The sequence below is a fragment of the Salvelinus fontinalis genome, chromosome 13 (assembly GCF_029448725.1).
Source record: "Salvelinus fontinalis isolate EN_2023a chromosome 13, ASM2944872v1, whole genome shotgun sequence".
Classification (NCBI taxonomy): domain Eukaryota; kingdom Metazoa; phylum Chordata; class Actinopteri; order Salmoniformes; family Salmonidae; genus Salvelinus; species Salvelinus fontinalis.
The window spans coordinates 11,822,365-11,842,997 of record NC_074677.1 but is presented as its reverse complement, the minus strand read 5'-3'; the positions used below and the strand labels follow the sequence as shown (position 1 = coordinate 11,842,997).

The following is a 20,633-nucleotide window of genomic DNA, read 5'->3' as shown; positions in this document are numbered from 1 at the left end:
CTTGTCTTCTGTTCCTTTATTCTCCTCCACCTCTACTCTCTGTCTCATTGGAGTGAAAGGTCTTGAGTTGATTAAAGTGCATGCGATATGCTCACGGAAAAGTTCATTTTCTAAATGGGGTGCTGAATCTTAGCTTATGAGGTAGTCCATTAACAATTAATATGACAATACTCTCCAAATCATGACTGCGGTTTTATTGTGCATGTTCTGTCTGAGTGCTGTTCTAGTTGTTGTTCAAGGTCTTGAGTAAAAGCCAAAGCGAGCGTCTAAGCTAATTAGTAGTTCTAGTACAGTGGCGTGTGGGCAGAATGTTGTAGTGTTATCTGTTTTGTGAACCTGTGAAGTTCTTCACAGGCCAGAACCAGTTGGGGAAGTTCAATTAATCTTTCCTTGATTTTTTTGCATCCTCTATTCTTGCCTCCTTCTCAAAACCCATTGGAGAAGAAGGTCAGAAGGGGGACCGGGGACCTTCTCCAATATAGTTGAGAAGCTCCTGAGTCGCGCAGCGGTCAAAGGCACTGCATCTCAGTGCTAGAGGCATCACTACAGACCCTGGTTTGATTCCAGGCTGTATCACATCCGGCCGTGATTGGGAGTCCCATAGAGCGGTGCACAATTGGCCCAGGGTCGTCCGGGTTAGGATTTGGCCGGGGTAGGCCGTCATTGTAAATAAAAGTTTGTTTTTAACTGACTTGAGTGGTTAAATAAAGGTTAAATAAAAAATAAAGGAGTTAAGGAGATAGGATACGAAGAGGATTCACGGAAAGACAATTGGGATAGAGCCATAATCCATCTCTGTCCCTCCAACATCATTCCTCCTGCACCATGTGACAGCCTCCATTAATAATAACTTCTAAAACCAGAGTATAACAGTAATTGATTTATAAAGCGGTTTTCATTACATCTCAAAGTGCTAATTGCTACTGGCGCTTGAAGATTTTGTAAGACAACACAGAACAAGGAGGGGTCTACTAGGAAGGCACCTCCTGTATAGGTGCATTTTGAGGTCAGATTTGAAAGAGCCGAGTTACCTTGAGGTGGACGGCGGGGAGCACATTCCAGAGGCGAGGATATGTGGTCTAAAATGGCTAGCTGCTAGCTTTTTTCATAGGTCAACCTGGCACAATAGGCCACTATGCTGAGGACGACCAGCTGAGAACATAATTATATCCGGTAACAGAATAACGAATCAACAGAGCAGTGACCTTACAGGGTAGAGCCACCATCCAATCGCATTTGTTAAACAGGTCAACTTGTCCACCAGAGGGATATTATAAAACCTCCAACTTCAAAGTAAGTGTTTGAAACCCTTGCCTTAGTCTAAAAGGTGGAGTGTGACAATAAAAATTGCATGATGCTTCTTTATGAGCTACTAACGTTACACAAAATTCAAAAGGCACGTTTTGCATATATGACCAAATTCAAAGTTGGTGTTTACCATTTCATATGCATCCATGTGCTTTTACAGAGAAAAAACATTAAGGATTCTACATTTATATTTGTAGATACATTGTAAAAAAGATGTTCCTAATGGATGATAGGGGGTGAACAGGCCATGGCTCAGGTGGTTGATGTCCTTGATGATCTTTTTGGCCTTCCTGTGACATTGAGTGCTGTAGGTGTCCCGGAGGGCAGGCAGTGCCCCCGGTGATGCTTTGGGCTGACCGCATCACCCTCTGGAGAGCCCTGCGGTTGTGTGCGGTGCAGTTGCTTTACCAAGCGATGATACAGCCCGACAGGATGCTCTCAATGGTGCATCTGTAAAAGTTTGTGAGGGTCTCAGGGGACGATGTCCTTGATGATCTTTTTGGGGACAAGCCAACTTTCTTTAGCCTCCTGAGGTTGACGAGGCGCTGTTGCGTCTTCTTCACCACACTGCCTGTGTGGGTGGACCATTTCAGATTGTCAGTGACGTGTACGCCGAGGAACTTGAAGCTTTTCACCTTCTCCACTGCTGTCCTGTCGATGTGGATGGGGGCGTGTTCCCTCTGCTGTTTCCCGAAGTCCACGATCAGCTCCTTCGTTTTGTTGAGGTAGAGGATATTTTCCTGGCACCACTCTGCCAGGGCCCTGACCTCCTCCCTGTAGGCTGTCTCGTTATTGTTGGTAATCAGGCCTACTACTGTTGTGTCGTCTGCAAAGTTGATGATTGTTACCGGTTATAAATATGTGCTGGGCTGCCAAGATAATCTATTTGAGTCAATAAGTATTCAACCCCTTTTCTTATGGCTATTTCAGGAGTAAAAATGTGCTTAACTCACAAAATGAGTTGCATGGACTTACTCTGTTTGCAATAATAGTGTTAAACATGATTTTTGAATGACTACTTCATCTCTGTACCGCACACATACAATTTATCTGTAAGATCCCTCAGTCTAGCAGTGAATTTCAAACACAGATTCAACCACAAAGACCAGGGAGGTTTTCCAATGCCTCGCAAAGAAGTGCACTTCTTGGTAGATGGGTAAAAACTAAAAAAGCAAACATTGAATATCCCTTTGAGCATGGTGCAGTTATTAATTACATTTTGGATGGTGTCAATACACCTAGTCACTACAAATATACAGGCGTCCTTCCTAACTCAGTTGCCGGAGAGGAATGATTTCACTTAGGGATTTCATCATTAGGCCACTATATATGTGCAAACCGATCTCATGTGCTTAGGGCATAATATCAAGGAGAAGGTCTCCCCAACTCCCCACCTACACCCCATAAAGTTAAAGGAAGCAAGTGTGGTACCATATATTTCAAGACATTCCCAGCAATCCACAGTCTTATCTGGCTCTGTAGAAGCATTTGATTCCCTCTGTGGGAGAAGGTAGTGGTGGGCTAGAATGATAAAATCATGTTGTCAAGGTAACGGGTGATACCGAGTACTTTAGTATGTCACACTGGGGATGCTCTTGCAAGGATTCAACTTGTAGACCTGGCAACTCCTGAACAACTCAAGATCTGCAATGCACCACCATCAGGGCGACCAGGTAAGTGCAAGCTGTGGTGATATTTTCTATTTAAATCAATCAAAATGTTCAAAACCCACGGCAAGGTGACTCGGGTCAAAGCTATTGCAAAGAATTATTGGTGGCCCCATTTGTGTCATTTCAAACCCTATCACTGCAGCACACAGCCAGATTCTTAAGATGGCACTGTCTTGCAACATGGTGAAAGGAAAATAAAGGTGGAGAAACTACTGCAGAATCAAGAGGCACCCCTTAACATGGCTCCTGAGGTAACCATGGAAACCTTTATTTCATGGTTAGAGTGATTCTTTGCTGGAGTGCGATTGAAAGGGTAGATATCTCTGCAGAGCCATTGTAATACATTACATTTTACATGATTCTTCACAATACTTATTAAAATTATTAAAACTTGAACTTCTGTCCAGATATAATACTGTATCATCATCCCTAATTGTCTTTATACATCCAAACTTGTCCTGAATTTATATAATTTTGATTGTTTAATATGAGCAATGTATGATGCTAAATATATGATGCATGTGTGTTGCGCATAATGATAGTATGGTAACTTTCAGGCAAATCAATATGAGATCAAAAACAACAACAACAGCCTAGTTCTAGGAGGTAACAGATAGATGCGCTAGATGTACTGTACTGAACCACTGAGCTTGAGCAAATAAAAATATAGACTTCATAGCAAAAGATAGGAACGACCCCATCTCTGATTGAACAACTGACTGTCGAGTGCATGAGCCCGTCTCTTTTGCAATATACTCCAGTGGCGTAAGGTGCACTATTTCGCTACATATGGATTCCAGTCAGATATTCAATCTTCAGAAGAAGAATCTGATATCAGAAAAATGCTTAAACGCTAACAAATACTCTTTGAATATATAAAGTTTATTCTACGTTAGTTTAATGTAATTTCATTGAAATGACGTGGAAACAACGTTGATTCATCCAGTGTATTCCCGGTGGGATGTCTATTTCTATTTGTGGGAATACTTGGCAACAGATTTCCTAAATAAAACATTTTTGTTGCTAAATTCCTGGTGATTTTAGTCTCGCTGCTGGGGCCTTGACAGTGGCCACACTAACCCTAAACACCAGGGTGACCCTCACCATGTGCCAGTGCCCAAAGTCATGAGGGCCAACCTAAGGAAGTAACATTTGAGGACTTGGAATTCTGCACTTGGGAAAAAATTTACACCATGATACCGACTGATTTCACTGATTTGATTATGTTATTCATTGCCTGGATCCTTTATAAAATGTATGAATTATAATGCCAAAAGGCACTACAAAATACAGAACCCTAAGATCTGATTAACCTTGGTTACCTTGATTCATGGTAACCTATTGTATGTACAGTACAGTGTGTTTGATCAGGCGAAGTGTTATCCAAGGCTTCATGCGGCAAGGCCACATTTTCTGCACTTCTAGCTCTCTTTGTCTTAAAAAAATATAATTCCTCACTTTCACATGAGGAATATGTCTTATTGAGCAAGGGATGCTGTTGAATGTACTAATGTACTAATCTTTAGCCAGCCTGTCAATATAGTGACGTTTTGGTCCACACTTTGCAGTTATAATCAATCACCAGCTCTCACATTGTCAACGTTGTGTGAAATGTTGCTGACAATTTCCCATGTCAAATCATCCTTTCAGGTTTTGCTAGAAACTTGCTCACATGTTGTGTAGATAAGTATTTGACATGTTTCAAGATAAATGTTCCATTGTTCTTCATAATTTTTTGTTTTTCATATTTTTGTACAGATAACCATATAGATATGTTAGAGATGATAGTATTTAATTTGTGGTTTTATCAGGCTTGTGGCAAAGATTTTCTTCTTGTGGTCAAGTTATGCTTGGCGGTAAAGACATCCCTTTTCTTTTCATTATCCACTCATGGTCGGGGGGACACGTCTAGCGCGTTTGATTGACAGCGTCAGTGGGCGCTTTTACTAACTTGGTTAATTTGGGTAACATCCTTCTTTCTATTTACAAGTTCACTCACTGGCACCACGAAGTCTTGGTAAGTAAATACCCCTAACATGTTTATTACGTCAGTGTTATTATAGTGTTAGTGTATCCTCGTTTTCTAATATAAGATTTGCCTTTAATCTACTAACAGTAGATTAGCGCACTGCTAGTTAACGTTAGCTGCTTCCTGTCCAGGCAAGCTAGCTGGTTTGTAGGCTTGCAAAAAAGGACATACATTTCTTTAAACCGACATCCATCCTACAAAATATATTCGTAGCATTGATGTTGTGTGGCTACCAGGCATTTGACCGACCTACAGTAGCTGTCATACTTTGTAAGCTAACGTTAATTTAGCTGGCTATAGTATAATGGTCGGCCAATTAGCCATCTAACTAGCTGTCGTTGGTTTAACATAAAATAAAATAAAGTATAATTCGCTGGGGTATCTAATTTAGGATCATTTGACTTTTTAAGCAGACCAGCCAATTTGGAAACGTAAAAATTGTCTGCAGGGCATTTTATTGGCAAGGCGTCGTTGGGTGAAATATTTGCAGTGGGTGTGTCCTTATGTGTCAACACTGAGTCATTAGCCTACACTGTTAGGCTTCCGTTATTCTTGAGATTGCCATACGATTTTCATTGGTTATTTATGACTCTATTAATTAATAATTAGTGCTATTTCAAACTACTTTAGAAACTAATACGTTTTTAATCTGTTGTTTCCCTTCTACAGGTTGACAAATTAAATTAAATTGATTAAAGATGTTTCTGGCTAAAAGACTCATTGGTGGCATTTTTGATGTTGTAAGGTAAGGATCTGGCTATAGTACTAAGGACCTCTTCTAAATCATTTGCGCTTATTATGTATAAACAATGTTGACCACAGGAATGTAGTCAGTAGTGTTTTCTGGGCTTTGCCAAATGGGAAAGGGGTTGAGGCGTTTTAGGTTGTGTGGGTGCAAGGGGAATGAAAGTTGTCTAATCTTAGGAATTTGGCACTGCTTAAATTGGTTCTATCATTGCATAGACTTTCAGGTATGGATAATATATTATCACTGTGCTGTTTTAATCAGTTTGGAATCAAGAGAGAATACAAGGTGTTAATTGTTTAAGCTATATTGGACAGGAGCATGATTCTTCAGCTAGTTGTCACTGCAGCTATTACCACTGACCAAGTCAATCAATGCCTCTATATCTCTGCATAGCTATCACTCTTAGGAATGCTACCCAGCGACTAACCTATTAATATCCCCTGTGTCCCCTTCAGCAATATTGATCCAGCTGCTTTTGTGCCCTCTGACCCAGTGAGTGGCATTGCTGTTTCATAATTTATCACCAGAATACACAGTTGTTATGGATAATAGTAACCTGAACAATAAATTCCTAATTTCCGAACATTGTTATCCTGCAGCCCGCACCACGAAGGCCACTTGCATATGCAGAGCAGAGTGAGAGTGATGAGGAAAGACAGTTTCGCAAAGTCTTCCAGCAGTTGGCTGGAGATGTCAGTACGATATTTCCTTGCTACTACTCCCTCACCATATTCCTATTTTGGTTTAACTTCATAGTACCTCTGTAAAAGTAAACACCTTGTGGCAACCATACACATTGCCATTAAAAAGGCACTGACTGCTGAAATGCCTTTGGTGCAGGATGATCTTCATTTAATGGCTCAAATTCACTACTGAATAGTGTGAATAGATGCACTATGCATGCTATGCTTCGATGTTGGGAATAATTAAAATGAATAACTTTTCCTTCAGGACATGGAGGTGAGCCCCATCGAACTGATGAACATCCTGAATAGAATTATTTCCAAACGTAAGTCAGGGTTCTATTCTGTCTATTTGTGTGGCTCTGCCTGGATGTACACGCTTGCGTGCTTTAAGCAAGTCTCTACGTATGCCTGTTTATTGACAATCCTTTTCTATCCCAGAAAGCCATGTTTGAGATGTAATATTCTTGATGAATTTCTCAGTGAGGCTGATATGTATTTGTGAGTAAGGGGATGATACGCTGAGTGATCTGGCTGCTTTTTAATTTCAGATGGTGACTTGAAGACAGATGGGTTTAGCATAGAGTCCTGCAGGAGCATAGTGGCAGTCATGGATGTATCCTTCCTGTCATGACCTGTTTGTGGTGGGGGTCAGGGTCCAGGCTGTGACTTAACAAAATGTGGAAAAGTGAAGGTGTATGAATACTTTCCGAAAGCACTGTAAGCGTCAGGTTTTTGTTAACCTTAACTCTGTTGCAGAGTGACAGCACTGGAAAGCTTGGATTTCATGAGTTCAAACACCTCTGGAACAATATCAAGAAATGGCAGGTGAGTATTTAATTTCCACCAGCTTGGTAAAAACTATTTGTCTCATTATTTCTTGATTTGAATAATAAAGTAGTTTGAGAGTATTAGCACTATTAGAAAGTATGATCATGTGTAACCATGGAAATTGAATCAAATATGTATTATACTACATATAAAGGTTTTTGTTTTGTTTTCAGGGTGTGTATAAGACTTATGACACTGATGGCTCCGGGATTATTGGTGCAGATGAACTTCCCAACGCTTTCAGGGTTGCAGGTTAGAGATATCATACAGCACAGAAAGATTTATATCACTGTTTGGCAGACACTTGTTACAGCTCATATGTTCTTAAAACATTGCACTGTGATATGAATACATTTTGAATGTCAAAACTTCTTAAGTGGTGTTTGAGATTGCAATCCTCTGTTTCCAGCTTCATGGTTAAAGGTTTAGATTTCAGTTTTGACCAAGGATATTCATAAAACCTAAATATGTATGTCTATGGTTTGGACCCAGGCTTCCGCCTCAACGACCAGCTGTTCCAGATGATCATCCGGAGATACAGCGAAGAGAATGGGGACCTGGACTTTGACAACTACATTGGCTGTCTTGTGAGACTGGATGCTATGTGTCGTAAGTCTGATCCCCTGCTCTTTTCCATATCGTCGTCATGGTAGGGGTTCTTTTAGCTCTGTATAGGGTTTAGATATAAAAACCATATGCATTAACCTTTTGGTACATGTGTCAGCACAACTAATGGTACTCCTTTTGAAAATAATGGGGTACATAATCATTGGGATATTTTATTGGCAGTTTTCTCTATTCAAAAGACAGTCGCACATCTGAGCTATCTTTTTTTGCAGGTACATGGTAACAGTTGATAAGATAAGAACCCTGCACACTGCTCTTGATAGTATCACTGCTCTTTAATAAGCTTAAGCTTTACGTGTTGACCTCAAGGCCTTCATTAGAGCTGCCTTTTGAATAGAGAAAACAGCTTTGCCAATAAAATATTCCAATGATTATGTACCCCATTGTATCTTCCTGATTTCAGGTGCCTTCAACACCTTAGACAAGGATAACAATGGAACCATCAAGGTCAATGTTCAAGAGGTAAGCATGTCACACTTACAAGCTGTACCAATGAGATGGTTTTCTGAATGTAGTTAGCCTAGCAAAGCTACTTTGGTTATCGGCATCACTGTACAATGTGTTCCTATCACACAAGAGGTCAAAACCCACCATTGTACAGGGTTGATGTCAAACAATTGTTTTAATTTGTTTCTTTGCAGTGGCTCCAGTTGACCATGTACTCCTGAGCTTAGGACATGCCTACAGGTGTTTACAATACCACTCCATTTCTCTCTACTTCATGCTGTGTTTTAGACCACTCCATGGACGCCCTGTGCCAGTCAACCAGTCCCCCAGTGTATGCAGGTTTCTCTACATTATTTGCAACCTACACAATGTGAATACAGTATTTTTCAAACAACAAAAGGGGAGTTGTAGACTAACGTGGGAACTAAAAGCTGCACACACAGCGGTTCTATGGGCTGACATTGAGAACCTCTGGGCCATTCGATGCAGGTCTTGCATTCAACCAAGAGTATCTGCTTGTTTTCCTTTTGAATTGAAGAAAAGACAGCCATAGCCTGTGTAGAGGTTCTTTCCAATAGCTCTCAAATGGTAATCATTTACAAGCCATTTCTGAAATAGTCTATAACTGTGACACATAATAATGCCAGCACAATGTTAGTTTTTATGTCTAACAAGAAAAATGTGGTTTGTGCCATTGCTTCATGAAACCAACAGATGCCATTAAAGGATTTGGTAACTGTTGCCATAAGTCACTGAACTGTTACTGTCTTTGAAATGACCAGTGTCATTTTGTATGGAATTAAGTAGTCCTAACAATGTAGTGCGTGTGTTATTTCAACACCTCAAGCCTACTCATCTACAAAGTTTTATTAGTCATATGTACAGGATAAACATGGTATACCCTGTCCAATGAAATGCTTACTTACGGGTTCCTTCAACAATAACAAAATACGAACATAAAGTAAATGGTTAAATAGAATAAGCATTTTACCATAATACAGGAAGGCACAATTTATAGTCCAATATTTAAGTGTTTAAAAATTGTGCGGTATTTAGCAATAACATATCTGGTAGCAGCAGTTGCGTGAATGTATGTGCCAAAGTGCAGGTGGTCAACCAGTTCAAGTGTTCGGCAGTCTGAACCAGTTGATATCGGACTTCATCCTCTGATAACATATGCCCAACAGTAAGGGAGTGAACAGCTCATGGCTGGGGTGTGTGGGGTCCTTGATGATGCTGCGGGCTTTCGTTTGAGTTACGTTCGATGCCCTGGATGGCTAACATTTCATCATTTTGTTTCACCCATGCTCTGGGAATAAGGGTTGATGCGTTTACCTGATGGCTGGATTAATACATGTGTATCACCCGTCGTGGTTAACTTGACCACTGTTTCTTCATTATGATGAAAAGCATATTAGCTACTTTTATATTCATATTTTTTTTTAGGTGCTTGGGAAAGTTAAGTGATTCCGTGCTTTTGTCCTTTCAACGTATGATTGCAACAGCGCCATACCTCGCGCATTGTGGTCAGTCGCAGGACTTCTTTCTCATACCAGAAAAAACACGTACTGAGCTTGCGTACAAACTAGCGCGAGACATCGGACTGTGGCTAGCTAACTACGAAGTTTTCGGACTAATCGCAGAAATCACAACCTTTCTTTCCCTCAAAGGTAAAACTATACTGCATAGCAATATTACAAATATCTAGCCTATTTTGGTGGTATTTTATTTTTCAGTCTCGTAAAATGAATGAAGAGGCGACAATGCGTGCGCAAACGTTTGCTAGCTACAATCTTGTTAAGACGTGACTAGCTAACATTAGCTAGCTAGCTTACTTGTTCACGAAAAAAAAACGCCCAAAATGTGAACAATGAGCAGTAACGGCATTTTCGATGTTAAGGCATTGTGTTTTTAAAAAGTGCAAATATTTGTTACCATATCGCAGTTACTAACCGGTTTCACCGCTATCGCATAGATAACATCCTAGTTAGCTATAGCTAGCTATAGCTAGTTAACTAACAAGTACATTTTTTTGGGGGTACGGGTAAGTTAACGTGAACTAATGTAGCTAGCTAGCAGTCTAGCCCGTAAACCGAGCTAAATCAAGAGAGCACTGACTGCTGTCTGACGATGATAATCGGGTTGCGTCTGTCTTCTTGGCAAGACAGGCTGATGACTGGTCAACAAAGGGATTGCGCTAGACTTTCAGACAGCTGTGCAAGTAATTTCTAGGGTGCAAGGTTTGTATTCATGATTCTGTCATGCAATGTTGTGATTGGGGGAACCAAATTGAATTCAATTAACTAGCTAATGAATACAGACGCTCATTCGCGGACACACTTTACTGTAGCTGAATTTAGATGCACTTGCTGATCTTCACCTTATCCACCTTATTATATTATCAATCAACAGTTACTCAAAGTATGTTATTTTGTAATCTGATATTTGTATTCAGTATCAAATGTTTCCTTTTAGTTGTACGCTGTTGGGTATTAGATAGAGGTCCAGTGATGTATTATTATGAGTTACATTTTTGGCTCCAGAAGAGCTAGTAGTATCCCTACTAGGAGGACTGAAGGCAGAGACCAGAGAGAAAGAAGCAGACCAGAGATAAGAGGTATTGTGGAAGATGTCTGCCTCGCACTTCTTCAATGAGGACAGTGTCACGCGGTTCAAAAAGAGAAAAGCTCGCTTTACCTTCAGTGAGGTCCACATCCTCCTGGATGAAGTGAAGAAGAATCGGCACATCGTTGTCGGTATGTACCTCTGTACCCTGCAGCACTTCATGTTGATGTGATGATAACATTTTTTGTTGTTGTTTAAAACCTTGTCCCAATTTGGGTGTCATCCCAGGCTCATGCCTGTGTTTCTTTTCAGAATTTAGACACGTGGTCAGGCTTTAATTTTGCAGATGCACAGTAACTCTTGTCTTATGCTCAAGTACCAGCTCCTCTTAGACACTCGTATGTATGGCCAACCAAACACCAGCATCTGATCCTTTTCTTATTAATTGTCCCTCTGACTCTTACAGGGAAGTTTAACCGCGGTGTACCAACGGATGTGAAGAAGCGCGTGTGGGCGGAGATCACGGCCAGTGTGAATGAGATCGGGGAGAGCCAGCGTGAGGTCATCGAGATCATCAAGAAGTGGTCCGACCTTAAGTGCGACACCAAGCGTAAGGTGGCCGCCATGCGGTCGGGGGCCAATTTCAAGGGGATCAACTCGCGGCTGTCCCGCGACCTCAGCCCCACAGAGAACATTGTGCATCAGATCTTGGAGCTGGATGGGAAGCGAAGCCGGGTGCCAGGTCTCCATTATGGGGCTTTCAAGGAGGGAGATGATGATGAAGGACCAGAGGAGGAGGACGAGGAAGAGGACATGGCGGGGATACACAGTTACCCCAATGAAGGAATAGACGTCTCGATGCCACCACCCTCCACGCTTTCCTCGGCCATGCCCATGTCCTTTTCCATGGGGATGCCGGGCCCTGGCCACACACCCATACCCCCGGTTCAAGCCAAAGATGACCATTCTATGCCAACCTACAGTGGCTCGTCCAGTGAGTTATCTACTTTGAAACTGGAACGGTCTGGGTTGTTCAATTTATACACCACACACACCTTTCAAGGTGAGGGGTTATCAAGGGTGCATATTCACTTATTAGATTTTCTGTTGCAGGAGATTCGTCACATCCCTCTTATGAAATGCAGTACGAGATACCCACTGGTGAAGGTAAGAGTGTATTTGCATGCATGCAGTGTGGCGCGTTGACCCAACATTCAACTCTGTTTATTTGTCTACAGGGTCTGATTTGTCTGGTATTGCAGTACTAGAAATACGCTTGTGAAATACTGCCGGATGTGTGGTATAAGGGCTGGGAATTGCCAGGGACCTCACGATACGATATCACGATACTTATGTGCTGATACGATATGTATTGAGATTCGATGTTCCAAACATACTGCTCACCATACAGTGCCTTCAGAAAGTACTCACACCCCCTTGACTTTTTCCACATTGTATTTACAGCCTGCATTTTAGTTGGATTAAATTGAGACACAACACATCACTGAGTACCACTTCATATTTTAAAGCATGGTGGTGGCACCATCATATTAAGGGTATGCTTGACATAGGCAAGGACTAGGGATTTTTTTTTAATTCTAATTTTGGATAACACAAAAAAAAGGGGAATAGAGCTAAGCACAGGCAAAATCCTAGAGGAAAACCTGTGTGCTTTGTCTGCTTCCCAACAGACACTGGGAGACAAATTCACCTTTCAAAAGGACAACCTAAAGCACAAGGCCAAATATACACTGGAGTTGCTTACCAAGACGACATTGAATCTTCCTGAGTGGCCTAGTTACAGTTTACTTAAATCGGCTTAAATCTATAGCAATACTTAAATGGCTTTGTAGCAATGATCAACATCCACCTTGACAGAGCTTGAAGAATTTAAAAGAATGTGCAAATGTTGTACAATTCAGGTGTGCAAAGCTCTGTTACTTACCCAGAAAGACTCGGCTGTAATCACTGCCAAAAGTGATTTTTAACATGTATTGACTCTGGGTGTGAATACTTTTTAAGAGTTATTTCTGTATTTAATACATTTACAAAAAATTCTAAATATTTTCATTTTGTCATGGGGTATTGTGTATAGATGGGTGAGGACAAAAAAACTATTTTATCCATTTTGAATTCAGGCTATAATCAAGTGGAATAAGTAGAGGGGTATGAATATTTTCTGAAGGCACTGTATGTCTGCTGCGGAGGGACAAGAGCCATGAGAAAACTACTTTTATCAGTCATGGAAATAAGTGCTGAAAACCTATTTCAAAAGATGGATAACAAGCTATGAATAAAAAATACCGGAGTTTTGGTGCAGTTACAGCCAACTAGCGCAAAAATATTGCGATAGTGTCAATACGATATCGTAAAAATGTATATCCTGATGTGTAACTATCGATTTCCCCCCCATCATTATGTGGTATGTGTAACCTCAAACACACGCACAAGTTCAGTGTCACCTCTTGCCTTTCCCCAGACACTGAGAACCAGTTTGGGCAGACAGACGATGAGCGTCAGGACGAGCTGCCCCCTTCCACCTCACAGACGTCCAGCCTCACGGAGGACAACCAGGGGAGCGGCAGCGGCCCACACCCCTCCACAGGCACCCAGCCCTCGCCCTCATCGTTCTCCGCCGCACCACCTACAGCAGGCCAGCCACCTCGGAACGCCAGGGATAGCATGTTGCAGAGCGCCTCGCTGAGCATTCAGGAGCAGCACGCCACCAACACCGCGCTAGAGACGGTCTCGCGCTCCCTGGAACTGCTGTCCGAGTCAGTGCAGCAGCTGGCCGAGACACAGCAGGAGTTTGTGCGTGAGTCGCTGCAGCTGCAGCGGGAGACGATGCACATACTCCGAGACTTCACCAGTGGGGCCCTGGCCCTCATGCATGACAAGCTCAATGGACGCCCGGCCCTATAGCCCAGACGTTGCTGCACTATCTGCCCCTCCTGTGGAGCTGGACGGGTGTGTTCCTTTACACTGGGTACAAGGTTGTTCCATTTCTTTCATTGAGTCATTTACTCCAGACATTTTTAGTGGGTTGTGTTCCGAGTTACTGTATTTTATAAGAGTAACAATACTGTCTGCGTAAATGTTTAAATTATGAACTGTGTGTTATCCCTCCAAGGGAAATACAGAAACTCAAAGCAGAATTAGGGGTTTCTTGCAAAAATTAAGAGCCTATTTGTTTCTTCACCCATTTCTCAGATCATTAAAATGGAGTCTAGTTTAAGGCTCAGAAAGATTCTAAAACTTGCCTAATTTTAGAGTGGGGTAATAATGTGAAATGTTTTCTAAAGTGTCCTGTTGTATCATGTTGAAAACAGGTTCTATCTGATTAACATGTTAGAGCGATAAGGCCCCGTCATTTGTAAAGGCGTGCATACTTCTTGAGATTATGGACTGATTTCTGTATGTCTTTTTTATGTGAGACAGTTTTAAACAAATTCTCATTTTGTCTACTATGTTGATGTAGTCTCCTTATGTACTATTGTACGGAGATATTGTAGAACATGTAAATAAATATCATTGATAACTGCTGTAAACTGACTTTAAATTGCTCTTATTATACAGTAGGACTTCGGAGACACAAACTTATTGGGAATGCAGGTCATTCAGAAGCCTTAAATGTCTAACTTTCCAATAGTGGAGGTTCATAAAGGTGCCGGCAAATGCCTTGTTTACCCAAATTTATGTATTGTACATTGCTCTGTTACACATTTTTTGTGAAGTCATTAGCACAGTATACATGATGCCAATTTTGGCTTCAAGACGTAGGCAATTTGAAAAACCAAAAAGTAAATGGTGCCGATTTATTGGCACATGGAACCATGTCGCACGCTGTAGATAACTCGATGGATTGTAGTAAAACCATGACATATTGAGACATCATACACTACATGACCAAAATGATGTGGACACCTGAACATCTCATTCCAAAATCATGGGCATTAATATGGAGTTGGTCCCCCTTTGCTGCTATAACAGCCTCTACTCTTCTGGGAAGGCTTTCCAGTAGATGTTGGAACATTGCTGTGGGGACTTGCTTCCATTCAGCCACAAGAGCATTAGTGAGGTCAGGGAATATTGTTGGGCGATTAGGCCTGGCTCACAGTCGGCGTTCCAATTCATCCCAAAGGTGAACGATGGGGTTGAGGTCAGGGCTCTGTGCAGGCCAGTCAAGTTCTTCCACACCGATCTCGACAAACCATTTCTGTATGGACCTTGCTTTGTGCACAGGGTATTAAGCTAAAACAAGAAAGGGCCTTCCCCAAACTGGTGCCACAAAGTTGGAAACACAGAATTGTCTAGAATGTCATTGTATGCTGTAGTGTTAACATTTCCCTTCACTTGAACTAAGTGGTCTGGTCTTGCCCGAACCATGAACAGCCCCAGACCATTATTCCTCCACCAAACTTTATAGTTGGCACTGCATTCAGTTCTTGTGCTGACGTTGCTTCCAGAGGTAGTTTAGAACTCGTAGCTACGTGCTTCTGCGGTCCCATTCTGTGCGCTTTTGTGGCCTGCTTCTAGACGTTTCCACTTCACAATAACAGCACTTACAGTTGACCGGGGCAGCTCTAGCCGGACTGAAATTTGACAAACTGACTTGTTGGAAAGGTAGCTATCCTATGTCGGTGTGCTACGTTGAAAGTCACTGAGTTCTTCAGTAAGGCCATTCTATTACCAATGTTTGTCTATGGAGATTGCATGGCTGTGTGCTCAATTTTATATACCTGTCAGCAAAGGGTGTGGCTGAAATAGCAGAAGAGGTGTACACAAACTATATACAAAAGTATCTTTATGCACCTTTGCCATTCACTTAAAATCCATATGAACAATTTCGATTGCATATTTGATTTTTGATCCTTTAGCACATGTAGGCAATGTTTAAAAGGCAAAATTCATTTACTTTGTTATTGCATATCCTGGTTTGATATTGCCCGTTCGGTTGAACGGTCAGTCCGTAACTCCGGTCAGTCTAACTCTTAGGTTCGTATCTTTGACATTCTACTGTACATAAAATCCAACCACGTGCGCCTTTGTGTGTACACGTCATGTGCCAGTGCGAGTCGGACCGTTGCCAAGGGAGCGAGCAGTGTTGCCAACTTAGCGACTTTGTTGCTATATTTAGCAGACCCCTCTTGCGACACATTTTCAAAAAATCGACTAGCGACAAATCTAGCGACTTTTTCTGGTGTTATTGGAGACTTTTGGAGACTGACGTGAAAGCATGTATCGTTCTTACTCTTTTCAGCGAGCAGCCATGTCCCATGTCCCAAAGCACTCACAGTCCCTCCCAGCTGCAGTCAGAGCAGGAGATGTTCACCCCTCTGCGTCCAGACTGCAAATGAATCGCACATGCGGGAAGCCACCGCTGGCTGATCCCGCCCTGATGTAAATTTAAAATGTTCTTTGTCTAAAATAATTCACTGCATTTGACTCACACAGCCTCAGTCACTTACTCACATTGTCCATTGTGTGTGTGTTTCTCTCTGTGACATAAGCTAAACATCTAGCTGGCTAGCTCATGTCTCAGTCTAAACTGTACACTCAAAAATACAGAAAGGAGTGGGAATCAAACCCTGAATTCAAAGGCTGGTTGAAGCTGTTTATTGGAGATAATACTCGGGCATACTGCCTGTATTGTAAGGCTGATTTCTATGCCAAACTTAGTGATGTAAAAAAACACATGACAACTCAAAAACATACTCAAAAGGCAAAGCCTTATAACAGTTCCAGCCAAAACAAGCCTAAAATTTATGGGTAAAAAAATTTACTCCGCAAAAAAGGCTGAGGCCACCATGGCATTAGCTATCGCTGAACACTGTTCCATGCTGACATGTGATCACATTGGAGAAGCATGTAGAGCTGCTTTCTCAGACTCCACTGCTGCTACCCACTTCAAAATGCACAGAATTTTATTTTTATTTTTTTAACCTTTATTTAACCAGGTAGGCAAATTAAGAACACGTTCTCATTTACAATTGCGACCTGGCCAAGATAAAGCAAAGCAGTTCGACACATACAACAACACATAGTTACACATGGAGTAAAAACAAACATATAGTCAATAATACAGTGAAAAAAAAATAAGTCTATATACAATGTGAGCAAGTGAGGTGAGATAAGGGAGGTGAAGGCAAACAGATATGTATAAATAAATAAAATATAAAAAGGCCATGGAGGCGAAGTGAGTACAACACAGCAAGTAAAATAAAAACTAAAAAACACTGGAATGGTTGGTTTGCATTGGAAGAAAGTGCAAAGTAGAGACAGAAATAATGGGGTGCAAAGGAGCAAAATAAATTAATAAATAAATACAGTAGGTAAAGAGGTAGTTGTTTGGGCTAAATTGTAGATGGGTTATGTACAGGTGCAGTAATCTATGAGCTGCTCTGACAGCTGGTGCTTAAAGCTAGTGAGGGAGATAGGTGTTTCCAGTTTCAGAGATTTTTGTAGTTCGTTCCAGTCATTGGCAGCAGAGAACTGGAAGGAGAGGCGTCCAAAGGAAGAATTGGTTTTGGGGGTGACTAGAGAGATATACCTGCTGGAGCGCGTGCTACAGGTAGGTGCTGCTATGGTGACCAGCGAGCTGAGATAAGGGGGGACTTTACCTAGCAGGGTCTTGTAGATGACCTGGAACCAGTGGGTTTGGCGACGAGTATGAAGCGAGGGCCAGCCAACGAGAGTGTACAGGTCGCAGTGGTGGGTAGTATATGGGGCTTTGGTGACAAAACGGATGGCACTGTGATAGGCTGCATCCAATTTATTGAGTAGGGTTTTGGAGGCAATTTTGTAAATGACATCACCGAAGTCGAGGATTGGTAGGATGGTCAGTTTTACAAGGGTATGTTTGGCAGCATGAGTAAAGGATGCTTTGTTGCGGAATAGGAAGCCAATTCTAGATTTGACTTTGGATTGGAGATGTTTGATGTGGGTCTGGAAGGAGAGTTTACAGTCTAACCAGACACCTAGGTATTTGTAGTTGTCCACATATTCTAAGTCAGAGCCGTCCAAAGTAGTGATGTTGGACAGGCGGGCAGGAGCAGGCAGCGATCGGTTGAAGAGCATGCATTTGGTTTTACTTGTATTTAAGAGCAGTTGGAGGCCACGGAAGGAGAGTTGTATGGCATTGAAGCTCGCCTGGAGGGTTGTTAACACAGTGTCAAAAGAAGGGCCAGAAGTATACAGAATAGTGTCGTCTGCGTAGAGGTGGATCAGAGAATCACCAGCAGCAAGAGCGACATCATTGATGTAAACAGAGAAGAGGGTCGGTCCAAGAATTGAACCCTGTGGCACCCCCATTGAGACTGCCAGAGGCCCGGACAACAGACCCTCCGATTTGACACACTGAACTCTATCACAGAAGTAGTTGGTGAACCAGGCGAGGCAATCATTAGAGAAACCAAGGCTGTCGAGTCTGCCAATGAGGATGTGGTGATTGACAGAGTCAAAAGCCTTGGCCAGGTCAATGAATACGGCTGCACAGTATTGTTTCCTATCGATGGCGGTTACGATATCGTTTATGACCTTGAGCGTGGCTGAGGTGCACCCATGACCAGCTCTGAAACCAGATTGCATAGCGGAGAAGGTGTGGTGTGATTCGAAATGGTCGGTAATCTGTTTGTTGACTTGGCTTTCGAAGACCTTAGAAAGGCAGGGTAGGATAGATATAGGTCTGTAGCAGTTAGGGTCAAGGGTGTCCCCCCCTTTGAAGAGGGGGATAACCGCAGCTGCTTTCCAATCTTTGGGGATCTCAGACGACACGAAAGAGAGGTTGAAGAGGCTAGTAATAGGGGTGGCAACAATTTCAGCAGATAGTTTTAGAAAGAAAGGGTCCAGATTATCTAGCCCGGCTGATTTGTAAGGGTCCAGATTTTCCAGCTCATTAAGAACATCAGCTGACTGTATTTGGGAGAAAGAGAAATGGGGAAGGCTTGGGCGAGTAGCAGAGGGGAGGGCAGTGCTGTTGTCCGGGGTAGGGGCAGCCAGGTGGAAAGCATGGCCAGCCGTAGAAAAATGCTTATTGAAATTCTCAATTATAGTGGATTTGTCAGTGGTGACAGTGTTTCCTATCTTCAGAGCGGTTGGAAGCTGGGAGGAGGTGTTCTTATTCTCCATGGACTTTACGGTGTCCCAGAACTTTTTTGAATTTGTGTTGCAGGAAGCAAATTTCTGCTTGAAAAAGCTAGCCTTGGCTGTTCTAACTGCCTGTGTATATTGGTTTCTGGCTTCCCTGAAAAGTTGCATATCACGGGGGCTGTTCGATGCTAATGCAGAACGCCATAGGATGTTTTTCTGATGGTTAAGGGCAGTCAGGTCAGGAGAGAACCAAGGGCTATATCTGTTCCTGGTTCTAAATTTCTTGAATGGGGCATGCTTATTCAAGATGGTGAGGAAGGCATTTTAAAAAAATGACCAGGCATCCTCTACTGACGGGATGAGATCAATATCCTTCCAGGATATCCCGGCCAGGTCGATTAGGAAGGCCTGCTCGCTGAAGTGTTTCAGGGAGCGTTTGACAGTGATGAGTGGAGGTCGTTTGACCGCTGACCCATTACGGATGCAGGCAATGAGGCAGTGATCGCTGAGATCTTGGTTGAAAACAGCAGAGGTGTATTTGGAGGGCAAGTTTGTTAGGATGATATCTATGAGGGTACCCGTGTTTACGGAATTGGGGTGGTACCTGGTAGGTTCATTGATAATTTGTGTGAGATTGAGGGCATCAAGCTTAGATTGTAGGGTGGCTGGGGTGTTGAGCATGTTCAAATTTAGGTCGCCTAGCAGCACGAGCTCTGAAGATAGATGGCGGGCAATCAGTTCACATATAGTGTCCAGAGCACAGCTGGGGGCAGAGGGTGGTCTATAGCAGGCGGCAACGGTGAGAGACTTGTTTTTAGAGAGGTGGATTTTTAAAAGTAGAAGTTCAAATTGTTTGGGAACAGACCTGGATAGTATAACAGAACTCTGCAGGCAGTCTTTGCAGTAGATTGCAACACCGCCCCCTTTGGCCGTTCTATCTTGTCTGAAAATATTGTAATTGGGGATAAAAATGTCTGAATTTTTGGTGGTCTTTCTAAGCCAGGATTCAGACACGGCTAAAACATCCGGGTTGGTAGAGTGTGCTAAAGCAGTGAACAAAACAAACTTAGGGAGGAGGCTTCTAATGTTAACATGCATGAAGCCAAGGCTATTACGGTTACAGAAGTCATCAAAAGAGAGCGCCTGGGGAATAGGAGTGGAGCCAGGTACTGCAGGGCCTGGATTCACCTCTACATCACCAGAGGAACAGAGGAGAAGTAGGATAATGGTACGGCTAAAAGCTATGAGAATTGGTCGCCTAGAGCTACTAGAGCAGAGAGTAAAAGGAAGTTTCTGGGGGCGATAAAATAGTTTAAAGGAATAATGTACAGACAAAGGTATGGTAGGATGTGAATACAGTGGAGGTAAACCTAGGTATTGAGTGATGATGAGAGAGATCTTGTCTCTAGAAACATCATTGAAACCAGGTGATGTCATCGCATATGTGGGTGGTGGAACTGATAGGTTGGATATGGTATAGAGAGCAGGGCTAGAATCTCTACAGTGAAATAAGCCAATAAACACTAACCAGAACAGCAATGGACAAGGCATATTTACATTAAGGAGAGGCATGCTTAATCGAGTGATCAGTAAGGGTCCAGTGAGTAGAGGTTGGTTGGGGTCGTGGCGATCCAGAC

At 42.4% G+C, this 20,633-nt stretch overlaps 2 protein-coding genes across 3 annotated transcripts; both read left to right on the top strand.

Moving 5' to 3' along the window:
- The first annotated feature begins 4,843 nt into the window (after positions 1–4,843).
- LOC129868096 (calpain small subunit 1-like) lies at positions 4,844–9,095 on the top strand. 2 transcript variants are annotated; one of them, XM_055941732.1, is made up of 11 exons: positions 4,847–4,995; positions 5,677–5,752; positions 6,211–6,247; positions 6,355–6,447; positions 6,707–6,764; positions 6,990–7,054; positions 7,198–7,266; positions 7,443–7,521; positions 7,762–7,878; positions 8,300–8,358; positions 8,538–9,095. In XM_055941732.1, exons 2-11 carry the CDS (start codon positions 5,706–5,708, stop codon positions 8,562–8,564), a joined length of 651 nt encoding a protein of 216 aa, XP_055797707.1. In that variant the 5' UTR covers positions 4,847–4,995; positions 5,677–5,705; the 3' UTR covers positions 8,565–9,095. The 2 variants fall into 2 exon arrangements, with proteins under 2 accessions (XP_055797706.1, XP_055797707.1); XM_055941731.1 differs by having other exon boundaries at positions 4,844–4,995; positions 8,300–9,095.
- Positions 9,096–9,188: 93 nt separating this feature from the next.
- On the top strand, positions 9,189–14,456 carry zgc:153990 (uncharacterized protein LOC768125 homolog). Its single transcript, XM_055941722.1, has 5 exons — positions 9,189–10,013; positions 10,887–11,099; positions 11,375–11,902; positions 12,022–12,075; positions 13,388–14,456. The coding sequence occupies exons 2-5, from the start codon at positions 10,973–10,975 to the stop codon at positions 13,828–13,830; spliced, it is 1,152 nt and encodes a 383-aa protein (XP_055797697.1). The 5' UTR covers positions 9,189–10,013; positions 10,887–10,972; the 3' UTR covers positions 13,831–14,456.
- Positions 14,457–20,633: the final 6,177 nt, after the last annotated feature.

Bases quoted from the DNA above. Each gene is read 5' to 3' on its own strand.
- LOC129868096 (XM_055941731.1), top strand. From the start codon at position 5,706: ATGTTTCTGGCTAAAAGACTCATTGGTGGCATTTTTGATGTTGTAAG. The intron at 6,248-6,354 runs GTGAGTGGCATT...GTTATCCTGCAG, and splicing joins CTTTTGTGCCCTCTGACCCA to CCCGCACCACGAAGGCCACT. The intron at 7,267-7,442 runs GTGAGTATTTAA...TTTTGTTTTCAG, and splicing joins ACAATATCAAGAAATGGCAG to GGTGTGTATAAGACTTATGA.
- zgc:153990 (XM_055941722.1), top strand. From the start codon at position 10,973: ATGTCTGCCTCGCACTTCTTCAATGAGGACAGTGTCACGCGGTTCAAA. The intron at 11,100-11,374 runs GTATGTACCTCT...TGACTCTTACAG, and splicing joins GAATCGGCACATCGTTGTCG to GGAAGTTTAACCGCGGTGTA. The intron at 12,076-13,387 runs GTAAGAGTGTAT...GCCTTTCCCCAG, and splicing joins CGAGATACCCACTGGTGAAG to ACACTGAGAACCAGTTTGGG.